At 43.1% G+C, this 16,711-nt stretch overlaps 1 protein-coding gene across 13 annotated transcripts in view; it reads right to left on the reverse strand.

Moving 5' to 3' along the window:
• Positions 1-16,711, reverse strand: part of PBRM1 (polybromo 1) — a 2,726,611-nt gene that overhangs the window by 1,766,215 nt on the left and 943,685 nt on the right. For all 13 annotated transcript variants that reach the window (XM_044078866.1, XM_044078877.1, XM_044078870.1 and 10 more), the window contains one exon: positions 3,728-3,828. In XM_044078866.1, the coding sequence (XP_043934801.1) occupies positions 3,728-3,828 (101 nt within the window). The remainder of the gene's footprint in view (positions 1-3,727; positions 3,829-16,711) is intronic.

Consider the following 16,711-nt stretch of genomic DNA (forward strand, 5'->3'; position numbering starts at 1 on the left):
CACACCCAGAAAGCACATGTCCTGAGAGGGTACTAGACTGGACTTTATTTCGTTCACAGAATACCCCAAGCATCTTAACACTGCCATCACATACTGTAGATGATGAAGAAGTTCGTCCTTTTCTTGGGCCAGAATCAGGCAATCGTCCAAATAAGGATAGATTTGTATTCCTCTTAGCCTGAAGAAAGCTACCACTGGAGCCAGAACCTTCGTGAACACTCTGGGCGCAGTAGATAAGCCAAAGGGCAATGCAGAGAACTGATAATGTGAAGTCCCAGCCCAAAACGCAGATACTTCCTGCAACTGGGCCTGATAGGAACATGAAGGTACGCCTCCTTGAGATCCAGAGTCACCATCCAGTGATCTTTGCCCAGCAGAGGTAAAAGCTGTTGTAACGTCAACATTTTGAACTTGGGAATGTCCAGATATGTGTTGAGGATAGATAAATCCAAAATTGGTCTCCACGTGTTTCCTTTCTTTGGTACTAGAAACAGGCGAGAATAAAATCCTAGGCCCACTTCTGGCAGAGGGACCGGTTGTATGGCCCCTATTTGAAGTAGTAGAGAAATTTGTTTGTGAGCCTCTAGTCTTTGCTGAGGAGGAACGTCCGGCATGCCTTTGAAAGGAGGCAAGGTATGGAAATAAAACTTGTAACCCTGGTGTATGATATCCAATACCCATTTGTCCTGGGTAATCAACATCCAATTTTCCTTGAAGAGTGCTAACCTTCCTCCCAAAGGTGCTGCCAGGCAAGAAGGATCTGGCAGCTGAAAAAGTAGGTCATTGGGCCTGTTTACGAAAGGACTGGCCCCTGCCCTCACCCTAAGATTGTGCAGGTGAACTCCCTGTTCTAGGCCTGAAAGAACTCTGAGCTCTGCCCCTACCACGTCTAGATCTACCCCTAGACTGAGAATCATAAGAAGGATACGTCCACCCCTTAGCAGGCCAATTCCTACTAAACTTGGAGGCTGAACTTGCAAAAAATCTTTAACAGCCTGCATAGACTTAGCCTTGTCTTCCATTTTCTTCAAGACTGACTCCACAGGTGAACCAAACAACACATCAGACTGCGAAGGAGCATCCAAAATCCTTGTCTTAACATGGTCAGATAAATTCTGATCCTTCAGCCAGGCGTGCCTGCGAAGAACTGAGCCAGTGGCAGCCACCCTAGACGAGGCCTGCACAGCATCAAAACCACACTGTAATGAATGCTTACCCACCTGTTCAGAGACATGCACCAAATCTTGTAATTCTTTACACTCAATGCCTTCCGCCAGAGCATCCACCTTAGACTTCAATTGAGAAAGAAGAAAGTTTTGATATTTCAACATATGAAACTGGCAATTCAAAGCCCTCATAGCTAAGGTAGAAGATGTATAGACCATTTTTCCCCATCTATCCAAAGCTCTGGCTTCTTTATCTAGAGGAACCGGATTTTTACAACAGAGGCCTTGACACCCTTAGGTCCCTGACTAATAGTTTCTGGGTCCGCCCTAGGACTCTTATAAAGATATTTATGAGCCTCAGGCACCCTGTAATACCTATCCGGTTTAACAGGAGCAGGAGGCAGAGAATCAGGATTAAGTGAAGCCTCTGCAAACACATCTTCCACAACATCCAGAACAGGGGTATAGCCAAGGGCCTATGCTGGGGTAACAGCAAAATTCCCTAAGCCTTTTCCGAGAATCAGAGAAGTCCTGACCTTCCCACTTAAAATGTTCCCTCATAGAATGAAGTGTCTCTGAAAAAGAAAAATCCTCTGGAGGAGAAGCAGAAGGAGTGGAATCATCTGCATCAGAATCAGAATAAGGAGAGTACTCCTGCAGGTCTTCAGCTGAAGACTCTGAAACATCCAAGCCTGCTCAAAACTTCCCAACTCTGGCTCCACCCTAGGCCTCTTATCAGGAGGGGCAAAGAACCTCTAATCAGAGTAATCAAATCTTCTGCCATTTTAAGCATGTGCTTCTTAGGCACAGACCCTGCTGAACTAGGAGTGACACCAACAGAAGCTAAAACTGGCCTGCCTCTGGGAGAAGCCTTGGAAACAGAAGGAGAAGGCCTAACCACCCTAGGAAGTGAGGGGAGTACAGTAACTTGAGAAGCCCCTTCAGCCTGACCTGCCTCCTGAGAGACCACCTCCTGCAAAATCAAAGTCTCCCCTGAGACTCCAGAGAAGTCTCCGTCGGAACCACCGGTTCCACTGAAGCCTCTAAAGAACCGGCGTCCGGAACGGACGACTCATCTTGCATGGGTTTAACTGCTTTGTCTTTGCGCTTCTTCGCAGAAGCGGGCGCCGGAGAATCCGGCGGCATATTATAATTGCACCGCTTCCCAAAGACCAGCCTAGCACAATCTAACCTTCGCTTAATAGTGCGTTTATTGAACCTAGCACAAAAGCGACACCCAACAACGTCGTGCTCAGGCCCCAAACAAGGAATACACAAAGAATGATAGTCCCTATGCGGTATCTGTTTCCCACAAGAAATACAGTTATTCACTTTTTCTGACATCCGGTAAAACACTGAGGCAAGAAAAAACCAAAATATTCCCCAACGGGGTACTTAGCCAACTTGGATTCGGTCTGAAACTCCGAATTCGAAAAATTTCAGAACACCGAACGGCACTTGCAACGCTGCTTCTGCATCGGACCATGCGGCAAAAAAGACTGAGGAAATGACGTCGGTCATGCGCTTTTGTACCCTGACGTCCTGATGTCAGTTTTAAGCGCCTTGACCGACGTCAGCCTAATACTTTGGTATTCGGGCCGACCGAGGACAGCGGACTACCCATATGTAAGGACTGCAGCAATGTGAGATGAAGAACATCTGTCGATCTTCTGGCGTCGGTGAAGTCGTTTTCGCTCTTTTGCATTTTCGATGTAGTCAGGTAGATCGATCTATATATATATATATATATATATATATATATATATATATATATATATATATATATATATATAGAGAGAGAGAGAGAGAGAGACAGAGAGAGAGAGATGTTCAAATAAACCAGATTTTCAATTTACTGGTATTCCTTTGTTATCAGAAGTATTGCAATTATAAGTCAGAGCACACAGGTGAGAGAAAGCACTGGATATGCCTCAGCTGCACTATGGAGTTGGTAACAGAGCACTGTTGAAGACCCTTCTAAGACCAGTCCCCAGATTATCATTAATTTAACAGTGATTTTGGTTTGTGGACATAGTGAATGACAAAAAAGTTGAAATTTGCAAATCTACATGCAGAAAAAACTCATGACTAGAACCAAAAGTGAAGACTGGCTGAAATGAAAAAAAAATGCCTGCTTTATATATAAAGAAAAGCAATTGCACAGAACAGGCCAGCACACCTATACCTTTTCTACAGTACCATGGCAAGAACAAATGCAAAATGTACTCCTGCCACACAAGCACATATTTCAGACTCATCATTAAAGCATATTCCCTGTCTCTATAAAGTAAATACCTGAATCCTAAGCCTGCAGTGGTAATGACTAAAGTATAGAAATGCACTTGTTTATTTGCTCTACAGGCCATTCGTCAGGTCTATGTCTTTTATAATAAAAATAAGAACACCATCAACTCAAAGATGACATATTTGAAAGAGACTGTGGAAACTGAAGCAAAGGTGAAAATTTATTTCTGGGTGGGCTAGCACAACACCTGAAGGCAGAAAGTACAGCATTTTTACAAGGTAAAAATCTATCAGTAATTTCAGAAACTTTTGCCTACCTTTTCTTTTTGGCAACAATTGTATCAGAAGTGGCAGAAGAAATCATGCTGTCTTCTCCATCCTCGATTTCATCACTTCGAGAAAGCTCTTTTTTCTTTATCTACAAAGGTATAAACAAATTAATAAAAAATCCTAAGCTTCATGCTTGCTCAGACAAAATGCTGAAAACTGATCATTGACAACTACTGAAAGCTACCTTAACACAAAGCATGGTCAAAAATAGTTAATTTTACATGCATTACAATTCAAGGTCTGGGGAAGTTCAGCTGGCAGATTGCACTTCTCAACAGGGCACTGGTACCCCCCCCCCCCAATTTGCTTTATATTTTGAGCCATTAGAAAAGAAAATAAGGGACACACAAACTCAATGATAAAACTGGTGTGGTAATCAAGAAAATCATCACTTTCTCTCAGATGATACTATTTTGCACTTGATAAATCCATAACAATGATATTTTGGTGTTAAAAAATATTTTAATAATGATTCAATTTATTTTCAAAATATAAAACAAATAAAGGTAAAACTAAAGCTACAGCAGTAAACTACATAACCCACACATGAAATGGCTGAGCAATACCCATATATATATGGAAACATAAAATGAAGTGCTCAGGTGCATGGATTAAAAAGACTTATGTTATGCCACCCAAGGATATCTGCGATGAGACTAAACAAAATATAACACAAAAAACCTGAAACTCTTGGTTAAGGATCTGGATAGTAAGATGCAAGCAGTGAAAATATTTCTAGCCCCTTTAAATTTTTATCTTCCCAACAGAACATCACTTAAAATTTTTATCCTCCCATCAGAACAAAGTGCTTTAGGATTACTTGATTTGAAGTGATATTTTACAATTAAGTCATTAAAGCACATATACATGACGCAAGCAGAAAGTTACAAGTCAAAGTTAAAAAGGATGCAGATGAAACTGGTAAAGGAGGGGGGGGGTTCAAGAAGTAAGGAAAACGTAGGATTCTGGATGCAGGTTCTTAAGGAAAATAACACAGAATATTATATTTTTAAAGTAGCTGAAACTGTTCCAAGAACTAAAAGGAATGGAGAAAGGAGATTTTTCCAATAGGGAAGACTGCAAGATGTACCATACATCAAAGACTTCCAAGATGGCTGCATATTAAGTAGCAGCTTAGCTCTAGCTCTCCCAGTGTGGTAATAGAAACTCGAGAGAGAAGGCCAGTAGACTTGTGTGTTTATGGGTAAATTTCAGTAACTGGTTGGTAAGTGTACTGCCTTGATGCCAAGAAAAAAGAAATACAGTAAACCTGGAAAAAATGAGCTACAAAAAGCGAAGAAACACCACTGACTGGGGAAAGTTCAGCAGCTGCTTAGCAAAAAGCAATGCAACCTCTAGAAATAACTTCCAGTAAAGTAAAGAAAGAGATAAGACAACTGCACACAGACCTGTTTAAAATAAACAAAACGCTGATGGAGTGTATCAACACAAAAGTACAGTTTTGTACCTACCATAAATGTAGATGTCCGATAGGAATGCATCTGCAGTCCTTACAAATGGGTTGTCCTGTCGTCAGGCAGCCCTTCGGTCGGCCGGATTCCAAAGTCTGGGTCTGGCTTCGGCTGGTGTCGCGCTTCACCCGACGTCATAGCTGCAGTTTTTCGGGTATAAAGGCATCAGCCGACGCCATTTTACTCAGTGTTTCTTGCCCCAGATGCCAGGTGCCCTCTTGGATGGCTAAATTTGGATAAATGCCAATGTTTCCAAATAGTAGAGAGCAAACACATAAAATAAGCATGTATGTACATATATACAAACAAATACACCATAATAGATCCCCCCCAAGCTAGCTGAAGGATGGCAAATACCCTAGGAGTACCACAGAGGGGAAGGTGGGTGGGTAATCCTGACTGCAGATGCATTCCTATCGGACATCTACATTTATGGTAGGTACAAAACTGTACTATGTCCTTCAAGGATGCATCTGCAGTCCTTACAAATGGGTAGAATACCATAGCTAAACTAGGGGAGGAGGAAAAAAGGAAAGATTATGGTGTAGTTAGGATCCCTTGCAAAACAGCAGTGGCAAAACCTGCTCGGGATCTAGAGTATAAAGGTAAATTGTAATGCTTGGCAAATGTATGCACGGAGGTCCAAGTAGCAGCCTCTATAATGTCCTTGGTAGCCACTCCTCGTAAGAAAGCTGTGGTAGTGGCTGTAGCCCTTGTGGAGTGAGGCCTGATGTTCTCTGGAGTTTTCTTTCCATGGTAGGAGTAACAAAATCTAATGCAATTTCCTATCCATTTGGAGATTGTCTGTTTTGAAATTGGTTTTCCTTCCTTTCCTGTTGCATATGCTACCAGAAGCTGGTCAGTTTTTCTATTGGACTTGGTCCTGTCCAGGTAGTAGCGTAATTGTCTATGTACATCCAAGGTATGCAACAGTCTTTCTCCCTGTTCTGAGGGTTGGGGAAGAATGTAGGTAGGTGGATAGCCTGATTTAAAGACACTCTGGATACCACCTTAGGCATAAATGTAGGATTTGTTCTCATGGACACTCTATCTTGATGGAAGATCAGGAAGGGTTTCACTGCCATTAATGCCTGTAGTTCAGAGACCCTTCTTGCTGAGGTGATTGCCAGCAGGAAAGCAGTCTTCCAGGATAAGTATTGTAATTCTGCTGTTGCTGCTGGTTCGAAAGGGGGAAGTGTCAATTTTTCTAGCACAAAGTTCAAGTCCCATGTTGGCAATGGTGGTTTCCTGGGAGGTTTTACATTTTTAATTCCTCTCAGAAACTGTCTGAGCAGAGGATGCGAGAAGACAGGAGGATCCAAGCTGTATTCTGCTGAAATGGCTGATGCATGTATCTTGATGGAAGAATAGGACAGGCCTGTATGGAAGAGCTCTGCCAAGTATTCCAGGATGTTGGCTATGTTTGCCAGTGCCACATCCTCTCCCTTTGCAGTACTCCAAATGAGATATCTTTTCCATTTTGCTGCATAATTCTTTCTTGTTGAAGGTCTACGAGCCTCAAGGATTATGTCTTTAACCCTTTGGGATAAACTTGGGTTAATTGTTCTTATGTAATGTTCCAGGCAGTTAGCTGCAGAGTTTTCAGGTTTGGATGCAGGATGTTGTAGTTGTTCTGTGTTAACAGCAATGGGATCAGAGGTAGTGCCCATATTTGTTCCCGAGACATGTTCCTCAGCAATGGGTACCAATGTTGCCTTGGCCAGTCTGGAGCTATCAGAATGATCCTTGGACGTTCCTCTTTGATCTTCAAAAGCACCTTGTGCATCAAAGGAAGTGGTGGAAATGCGTATGCTGTCAGGTTCTTCCAACTGAAAGATTGGGAGTCCACCTTCCAAGCAAGTGGGTGGTACGTCCTTGTGCAGAATCTTTTTAGCTGGTGATTGAGTGGGGATGCAAATAAGTCTATTTGTGGTAATCCCCATTCTCTTGTGATGGCTTTGAAGATGTCCGGATGCAGCATCCATTCGTGGGCATCTGTTGTAGTTCTGCTTAGTATGTCTGCTAGAATATTTTATTTTCCCGGTACAAAAATTGCTTGTAACTGAATGTTGTAGCTCAGAGCAATAGGTCCAGTGCCAGCCGGCATAGAGGGTATGAATGTGTGCCTCCCTGTTTGTTGATGTACCACATAACTGTGGTGTTGTCTGTCCTTATCATCAACTGACCTTCTTGGAGAAATGGTCTGAATGACTGGATTGCCAATTTTACTGCCAGCATTTCCTTTAGATTTATGTGCAGGCGCAGCTGGTCTTGAGTCCATAAGCCTTGTATGCACTTGTCCAGCATGTGTGCCCCCCAACCGAGGTCTGATGCATCTGTCGTGATGGTTTGGCTTGGTTGACTGTTGCAGAAGGGCAATCCTGTGTTTGATTGACAGGCCTGGGCCCACCATAGGAACTCTTGCTTCAGGCATGGGATTATTGGAATTTTGGTTTCTAGGCTGTGCTTGTGCTGAGACCACAAATTCTTTAGGTACCACTGTAGCTTTCTCATATGCAGCCTGGCATGAGGGACCAGAATTATGCAGGATGCCATGAAGCCTAGGGCTTGTAGTACTTTCCTTGCAGTTAGATGGTTCTGCTTTGTTAATGCCAAGAAGTAGAGAGGTAGTTGCTCTTTCTTTTCTGCAGTTAGGAATGCCATTTGTTTTGATGTGTCCAGCTCTGCACCCAGAAAGGTTATTCTTTGGGATGGAATCAGCCTTGACTTTTTTATATTGACTGTATATCCCAGGGCTTGCAGCAGGTAAATGACTCTTTGTAAGTCTTCTGATAGCTTGCTTTTGTTGTCCGCTTGTATCAGGCAGTCGTCCAGGTAGGGGTAAATTTGGATTCCCTGAAGTCTGCAATGTGCGATTAGTGATGCCAGGCATTTCGTGAACACTCTGGGCGCAGTAGATAAGCCAAAGGGCAATGCTGAGAATTGATAATGCTCTGATCCTGCAAGAAATCTGAGGTATCTTCTGCAATTTGGTCGTATGGGGACGTGCAGGTATGCCTCCTTGAGATCTAGAGTTACCAGCCAAGACTCCTTGCCCAGCATGGGAAGGAGCTGCTGTAGGGTCAGCATTTTGAATTTTGGAACTATGAGGAATGTGTTTAAAGCGGACAGGTCCAGAATAGGCCGCCATTTGCCCTCTTTTCTTGGTACCAGGAAGAGTCTGGAGTAAAATCCCTTTCCTTGTTCCATAGATGGTACTTTTTCCACAGCTCTCATTCTTAATAATTGAGATATTTGCTTTAGAGCTTCTGCCCTTTGAGTAGGTGGTAGGTTTGGCATTCCTCTCTTTGCTGGTTGAGTATGGAAATGGAACCTGTAACCTTGGTCTATAGTTTGCAAAATCCATTTTTCCCTTGTGATGCAATGCCAGTTCTTTGAAAATAATGTCAGCTTTCCGCCTAAGGGTGCTTCCAGTTGTTCCCTGGTAGGCGGTGCCACAGCGAAGTCACTGTGTGTTGTTGCAGTGGTGGTGGCTGCGTCTGTGCCTCGCTGGTTGTTACCTTGCCACTGGCGTCCCCTGTAGGCACCCCTGGATTGGTTTCTGCCTCTTGAATGCCTATTCCTGCCTCTCTGTGTCTTAGAGGAGTCCGGAAAGGACCAATTCTTGGAGGGCCAGTTCCTGCTAAACCTTGGAGGTTGAACCTGTAAGAAATCTTTCACTGTTTGTACAGATTTCGCCTTCTCTTCCATCTTTTTTAGTACCTGCTGTGCAGGGGAACCAAATAAATTGACTTTGTCCATGGGAGCATCTAAAAGCTTTGATTTGACATGGTCAGGTAATGCCTGCTCTTTCAACCATGCATGTCTCCTGATAACTGTGCCAGTCATGGCTGATCTAAAGGAAGCCTCCAGTGCATCATAGCCACATTTTAAAGAATGGTTACTAACCTGCTGTATGTTATGTACCATTTCCTGAACATATTTCTTATCTAAAGATTCTTCAGAGGACAGTTTTTTAGTTAACTGGTCTAGCATAAACTCTTGATATTGTATCATATGAAATTGGCAGTTCAAAGCCCTAGCTGACAAAGTAGCAGAGGTGTAAACTTTTTTACCCCAACGCTCTAAGGACCTGGATTCCCTTTCAGAGGGGAGGGGGTTTTTAGTAGATGCAGTTGCTACAGCTTTAGGGCCCTGGGAGATAGTCTCTGGATCTGCAAAAGGAGCCTTATATAAATGGTGATGAGTGTCCGGGACCCTGTAGAACCTATCGGGCTTAGCAGGGGCCGGAGGTAATGAATCAGGAGCAGTGCAAGCATCATTAAATGCATCATCTACAACAGAAAGAACTGGAGGTATAGCTAAAGGCCTATGTTGTGGCAAATGTAGAAAGGTTCTAAGCCTTTTTCTGGAGTCTGAGAAATCTTGGCCCTGCCACTGAAATTGTTCCCTCATAGCATGCAAGGTTTCCCCAAAGGAAAATTCCTCAGGTGGAGAGGCTGAAGGAATGGACTCTTCAGCATCAGAGTCTTCGTAAGGAGAATAAGGAGCCTCAGGAGGGTCTGTATGTTCTGAGTCATCAGAGGAATCATCTGTGGATACTGGCTCTGGGGGCTCTGCTCTAGGCCTCTTCTCTGGAGGTGGATGAGAGGTCCTGTCTGGATGAGGCTGGGAGCCACGAATTAAAGAAATGAGATCCTCAGCCAAAGAAAGCATATGGGAACTGGTGCTGGGCCTGTGAGAGTGGGGCTTAACAGGCACTGTTTTTGAAGCTTTAGCTGCTTTAGCCCTGGCAAAGGCCTTAATACACATGGCTGCAGGAGGCCTAGCAGCTCCACGTGCAGGGGTTGAAATATCCAAGGGAATAGTGTCTGATAATTCCTGAGAAACCGCAACTGCAGGTTGGATTTCAGAAGCCGATTCCACCAGGTTAGAAGAGGCCTCGGTAGAAGGCATGTTTTCGGCTGGGGAAAGAACTGCTTGCTCGGTTTCAGCCGAAACCGAGACACTCGTGGTTGGCTTAACCGCGGTTTCGGCCGAAACCGCGGACCGCGAGTGTCGGTCCTTTTCCCTGCGTTTTTTGGTTATTTGTGAAGTCGGAGGATCCGACGGCATGATATAAGCAAAATCAGAGCCGAAAAACTGTTCTGCAAACTCCGACCGGCGTCTAAGCGTCCGTCGGTTAAAAGAAGCACAGGCTAGACAAGCTGCTACGTCGTGGTCTGGGCCTAAACAAGGTAAGCAGTAAGAGTGGAAATCTTTATGAGGTATTTGTTTCCCACAAGTTAAACAGTTATTCACTTTTTCTGACATCGGCTGAGGCAAGAAAGAGTCCCCAACGGGGTACTTAGCTTTTTAGAAGTCTTCGAAGTAGTATTCGGTAGTAGTAATCTCTGGTTCTGACTGACCGGCACTTGCGAACAGCTTCTGCTTCGGGCGCCATGCAGCAAGAAAGACTGAGGAAAATGGCGTCGGCTGATGCCTTTATACCCGAAAAACTGCAGCTATGACGTCGGGTGAAGCGCGACACCAGCCGAAGCCAGACCCAGACTTTGGAATCTGGCCGACCGAAGGGCTGCCTGACGACAGGACAACCCATTTGTAAGGACTGCAGATGCATCCTTGAAGGACATCAACAAAAGGCTGGAAAAAATAGAAGAAGCTTTAAAGAGATCTTCACATGAGGTGATAATCGAGCAAAAATCAGAGACTATAATGAAGAAATGGGGAGATGAAGATGAGGCTGCTCAGGAAAAGATGCTTCAAAAAATAATAAGAGGACACAGCAAGTAGGGGAATCCCGAAATTTTCAGCTATACCAGAGAAGCTGGAAGGAACAGACTGCATTAATTTTATGAAAGCACAAATAAGCAACTGGACTGGTATTCCACAGCAGGAGTTGTTAGTTGAAAGGGCACATTTGTGTGTACGCTCGAAACCTGGCTAAGAGAAAGCAACCTAGACCTTAAATACTAAAGATGCAATCCTACCAGCAAAAGGAGATGGACTGACAAAACTGTGGCAGAAGGGAAAAATACTAAAAGTGGGAGACAGCAGAGTGTCTGTGGAGAATGATTACTCACTGTACACCAGACAGAATAGGAGTAAGTTCATTTCACTATTCAGGGAATGCCGTGACACAGGTGTGTGATTCAAATGGCTGCACCTAGCTGTCTTCAAGGTTTGCCTCCCTGGAAATGATAAAATCACATGCTAAGGAGGAAATACAAAAGTCTGTCCAACAAAAAGTGAGCTGTGAAATGTAAGGAGATTCTGCTGCTTCTTGTTCTGGTAAAAAAGACCAGAGAGAAGCTACACATGTGAAACTTTTTCTGCTGTTTCAACAGAAAATGTTGGAGAGAAGGAAGGAAGCGAGAGTTGATTCGAAGAATCGAGAGTATGTTAGAAATGAAGCAGAGAAGGTATTTGGGAGATGGAGATGAACATGAACAGAAAAAAAAAACAGTAACAATGTAAGATTACAATGCAATAATTATATTTGTGAAATATGACGGAACAAGAAAATCTGGAAATACTGAACATTTTCAGAATTTTTTTGACTTATGGGGGACTCATATGGCCTACTTCATGTCATTAATTTTGAGAAAAAATGCTTTGGGGAGAGGAAGAGTGTGGGGATAGTTGATCTCTCTTTGCTCACTGGACAAACCCTTGTTCCTGTCATTGGTCTTATTTTCAGCCCGCCAACACTTCCACTTATCAACTCCAGCTCTGGCAGGCTTTTTCGGCACTCGTTGCACACAGGCTTATTTTCCCACATCCACTCCCGTTCATTGCTCATACCACGTAGCGATGCCTACATTTTCTCCCATTTGTTCCTCTTTACACACTATGTCACGATGACTGGTCATTGGCTAAACTTTTTTAAACAATTAAAATGCTCATGCCCAATTCCTAGTACCTACCTCAGTCTAACTCATCCCATTCACAAGCTCATCCATCTTTTATTATCCACCTATAAAAATGCTTGTATCATTTAAAAGCCAATTGCTGAAAGTTTCGCTGCTCATACTTAAGGAGCTTGTCACTTCAATGTACATTTTTTGTTGCAAGTTGAATCATTTACTATAACTAACAATTTTCAACATAACTCCAATTGTATAGATAAGTAAGAGCCTTCAAAGCTACAAGAGGCAGTTTGATAAGTAACAGCACTCACGCACTCATTTGTTTTAGTATCTATATCTAGGTTCTCTTTATTAACATTTTACTACATTTTATGTACTTTTATTTTTATATACAGTTTTATACACGTCACTTTAACACTGGTTAAGAATTTATAAAACGGGTCTGAATAATATTTAGGAGGGTCTCCAGCTAGAAGATTTAGCGAAGTTAATATTTTCCTTCCTTTGCTGCAACTAAAAATGGTTTGACTCTGCTCAACAGTACACTATTTAAAAGTGCACATATTTTAATGTTAATTCTTTTTACTTTATTTTATATTGGTTTAAGGACCACGTGTCCTCCCGAGTCCTCCTTTCAATCTGTACTACCGTTTTTTTGGGTCCACCAAAGATAGAGGACTTTTTTTTTTTTCTCTTCTGGCTATTTACTTGAAGCTCCAGACCAACCAGGTGCCGCCTTCTCCTCTCTCGATACCTATTCAGTCACTCCCTCCCTCCCTCCCCAGGTTTCTGTTTATTGGACAAACCCTTGTGCCAATCATTGTTCTTTTTCAGCCAGCCAACACTTCTTGTTTAACTTCCACTAGTTAACTCCAGCTCTGGCAGGCTTTTTTGGCACTCGATCCACATTGGCTTAATTTCCCATACCCACTCCTGTTCACTGGTTATTCCTTGAGGCATTGCCTATGTTTATCTAGCATTACAACAGTTTCTCCCATTTGTTCCTTTGTACATACTACATCACAACAATGACAAATTATTGGCTAAACTTTTTTAACCAATTAAAATGCTCATTCCTATTTTCTAGCACCGAACATAGTCAAAGGCATCACACTCACAAGCTGATTCATCCTCTATTACCCACGGACTAGGATAAACCAATAAAAAAACTCTTAAATCAGCTAAGAGCCAATCACTGAAGGTTAGCTGCTCACACTTACGGTGCTTGTCACTTCATTGTATGTTTTTAATTCCAAAGGTTTTTGTTACAAGTTGACTAATTTACTATAACCAATAATGTTCAATTTTCAACATGACACCAAATGTATATACAAGTAAGAACCTTTAAAGCTACAAGCCACAGTTTGATATGTAACTTTAAGCAGCGCTCATCTGCTTTACTATTAACGGATAATAAATGAGTTTAAACCTGCCACAAAACTTTCTCTTCCTATCTGAAGTACAATATTAACAAACTAAAATAAGAATTTAAACTAATATATGACAATCCCATTTTGATTTTAGTTTGGATTTAATTTCTTTTGACCCCCCCCCCCCCACCAATGGGGAGATCTTTCTGGACTGGAGTTTGTTTTCTCTGTAAATGATGTTTACCAGCCAGAGACCCTATCCAAAGAGTCAGAGAGGTGGTGGCAAAATGTGGTTCAAAAACCTGCAAGGGTCTTATCCTGGCACACGGAGAGTTCCCCCAGAGGTAGAGGGGGAAACAATTCTGGAAGATGCCGCCCTTATGGCAGAGGAGGCCTGCAGAATCAAGGGTCCAGAGAGCCTTTCTTTGGCAAACCCTTTCAGCACTCCTGAAAGGCGGCCCAACTGCCTGCCTCTGTAGGCAATCGGGGGTTAACTATTCCAGCACTGGAGAGCCTGGCTAAACATAACCACTGACGTATCGGTGCAGAGGATAATATCCTGAGTTTACCTAGTACCCCTTTTCCACCAGTCTCCCCAATCAAGAAAATCCCGGATGTTCCACCCAGTCAAAGGGATCATGCAGTTGTTCATATACAAAAACTACTGGGCAAATGTGTCATCCAAGAGGTCCCACTAGACCAGAGAGGATTCAGGACTTACTAACGGTTCTCTTTAGTTTCAAAGAAAACAGGAGACTGGAGAATAATACAGGATCTCAGCAGACTAACCACGTCAGTTTGACGCCAAAAGTTCTGAATGGTTACGGTATAGTCCATACTTCCTTTTTTGGAACAGGGTGACTGGATGTGCTCCATAGACCTTCAAGTCGCGTACTACCTTTATAGAGATGGACAGGTGATCCAAAAGGCATTTATGCTTCCGGCTGGCAGCCAGTCATTACCAGTTCAGAGCACTGCCCTTTGGTCTCACTACTGCCTCCAGAGTGTTTACCAAATGCATGGCAGTGGTAGCAGATCACCTGAGATGACAAGGACTCCACACATTTCCCTATTAGGATGACTGGCTCATTTCTGCCCCGGCTAGGCATCTGCTTATCCAAGCAAGGGAATCTGGTTATCCATACCTGTACAGAGTTAGGCATAACCATAAATTATGAAAAATCTCAGTCGGAACCTTCCCAAACATTGGAATTTATAGGAGCAGTCCTAGATCAGTGTCAGATGATCGCGAAACTTTCATCCTCCAGGGTACAGACAATTAGACGACAAACTCACATGCTGCTTCAAAACAGGATGACAGCTGCCCATTACGTCCTACAGGCTTTGGGATCAATGGTGGCAACTATCACCTTAGTACACTAGTGAGATTTCACATGCAAATACTACAATGGTTACTAGATGCACAGTGGTCAATTCACCACCACCCTATGTCTTACCAGATTGTCATTACTGATACCTGCAAAACAGCTCTCTCCTAGTGGATTCTTTCCTCTCAACTAACAAGGCCGACCTTTTGTTCCCCCACATCCGCAGGCCAAAATGATGATGGACATTTCCTAGATAGGGTGGGGGGCATTACCTAGGGAAGACTGTCTATGGCACATGATCTGCTAATGAAGCCAATTTACACAAATGTCCTGGAGATGAGAGTAATGCTTCTAACACTGAAGACCTTTCAGAATGCTCTCCCTCATGTTGGTGGGTCTGGTAAATAAACAGGGAGGAACCATATTGTTAAAGTCATAAATAAATAACATTAAGAATTTACCTTATATGCCCTTAGTCAGGAACAACACTTCAGATGTGCAAACAGAAATTTTATTTTTACAGCACTGGGAGTTAGTCTTCATAGTTCTTGATGAAGCATTCTCACTTTACATAAAAAACTGTAATTTTATACATTTTCTTATCAAACTGCTCAAGTCATTTCATGACGTTATGATGACTGTGTCCTACAGAAAACTTTGCAAATGTCCTCATCCTTCGTGATTTTCACCTCAGACTTCACGTGAACACCTTCCTATACATGAGTCACCTGCTTCCAAAGGGCTTGGATGTTTCAAACCTGCTCTAGCAACAATACACTCTTAGCCTGGAGGTGTCAGGCTAACAAATTCCTTTTTGTAATAACTACATGCCTCACTTCATGCAACACGTACTATTTTCTCTTATTACATACTAAAAGAATGCAGTTTAAAAGACAGAGATGCTGTAGCTTATGAAGCTGCATTTTTCCCAGCCCTGCATAAAAATTATATTTGCTTTTTAACAATCATATTATAGCATCATTAATAAACTGAAATTAATATACATTTTAATAGGTTGGGCTTGTCCCATAACAGTTTTCTCCCTCTGACACTATCAATGTCATACCACAGATATTGCCAACATACTGGCAGACAGGTTCAGTGCAAATTTCTCCCCTCCCTCTCCCCCAAAAGATGAAATAAATATCTCAGCTGAATGCAACCTCCCTGAAATCTCAGATGTCCAGGTGAGAGCTGCCTTCAGCAAAGCTAAAAATACAGCATCCATGGGACCTGACAGTGTCCCGGGTTGCGTGCTACGTGAACTCCTAGAGGAGCTAAACCAGCACATAAGAATGCTGTTTAATCTTAACCTTGCTACAGGATACGTCCCTGAACACTGGCGTACAGCTACATTGGTCCCACTCCACAAAGGTGGCACATCTACAGACCCTGGAAACTACCGCCCCATAAGCTTGACCAGCCTGGTCTGCAAAGCTATGGAAAGGATCATTATGGAACTCATAAACAAAGACATCGGGGACCTACAGACAAGTGACCCTACCCAGTTCGGCTTTGTAAAAGACAGATCCTGTCTTTTAAACCTGGTGGACTTTTTTGAAACCGTCACTAGAGCCATCGATGAAGGCAAAGCAGTTCATACAGCCTACCTGGATCTGGCAAAAGCCTTCGACACAATACCCCACTCAGGCATCATAGACAAGCTCAACAGCTTAAATGTAAACCCGTTTGTCACAAGATGGGTTGCAAACTGGCTAAAGGACAGAACTCACAAAGTCAGAATAGCTGGAGCTATGTCAGACTCTAAGCCAGTCACAAGTGGAGTCCCACAGGGCTCTGTCTTGGGACCCCTCTTGTTCGGCATTTATTTCTCAGATGTGCAAGTAAACATAGGGGGGTTGTGGCTGACAAAGTTCGCAGACGACTGCAAACTAGGCGCCATAGTCGACACACCAGCTGACACATGCATCCTCCAGAAGGGCCTCACAGAAACAGATGACTGGTGCCAGA

The sequence above is a fragment of the Protopterus annectens genome, chromosome 7.part1 (assembly GCF_019279795.1).
Source record: "Protopterus annectens isolate FY-2018-M chromosome 7.part1, PAN1.0, whole genome shotgun sequence".
Lineage (NCBI taxonomy): Eukaryota > Metazoa > Chordata > Ceratodontiformes > Protopteridae > Protopterus > Protopterus annectens.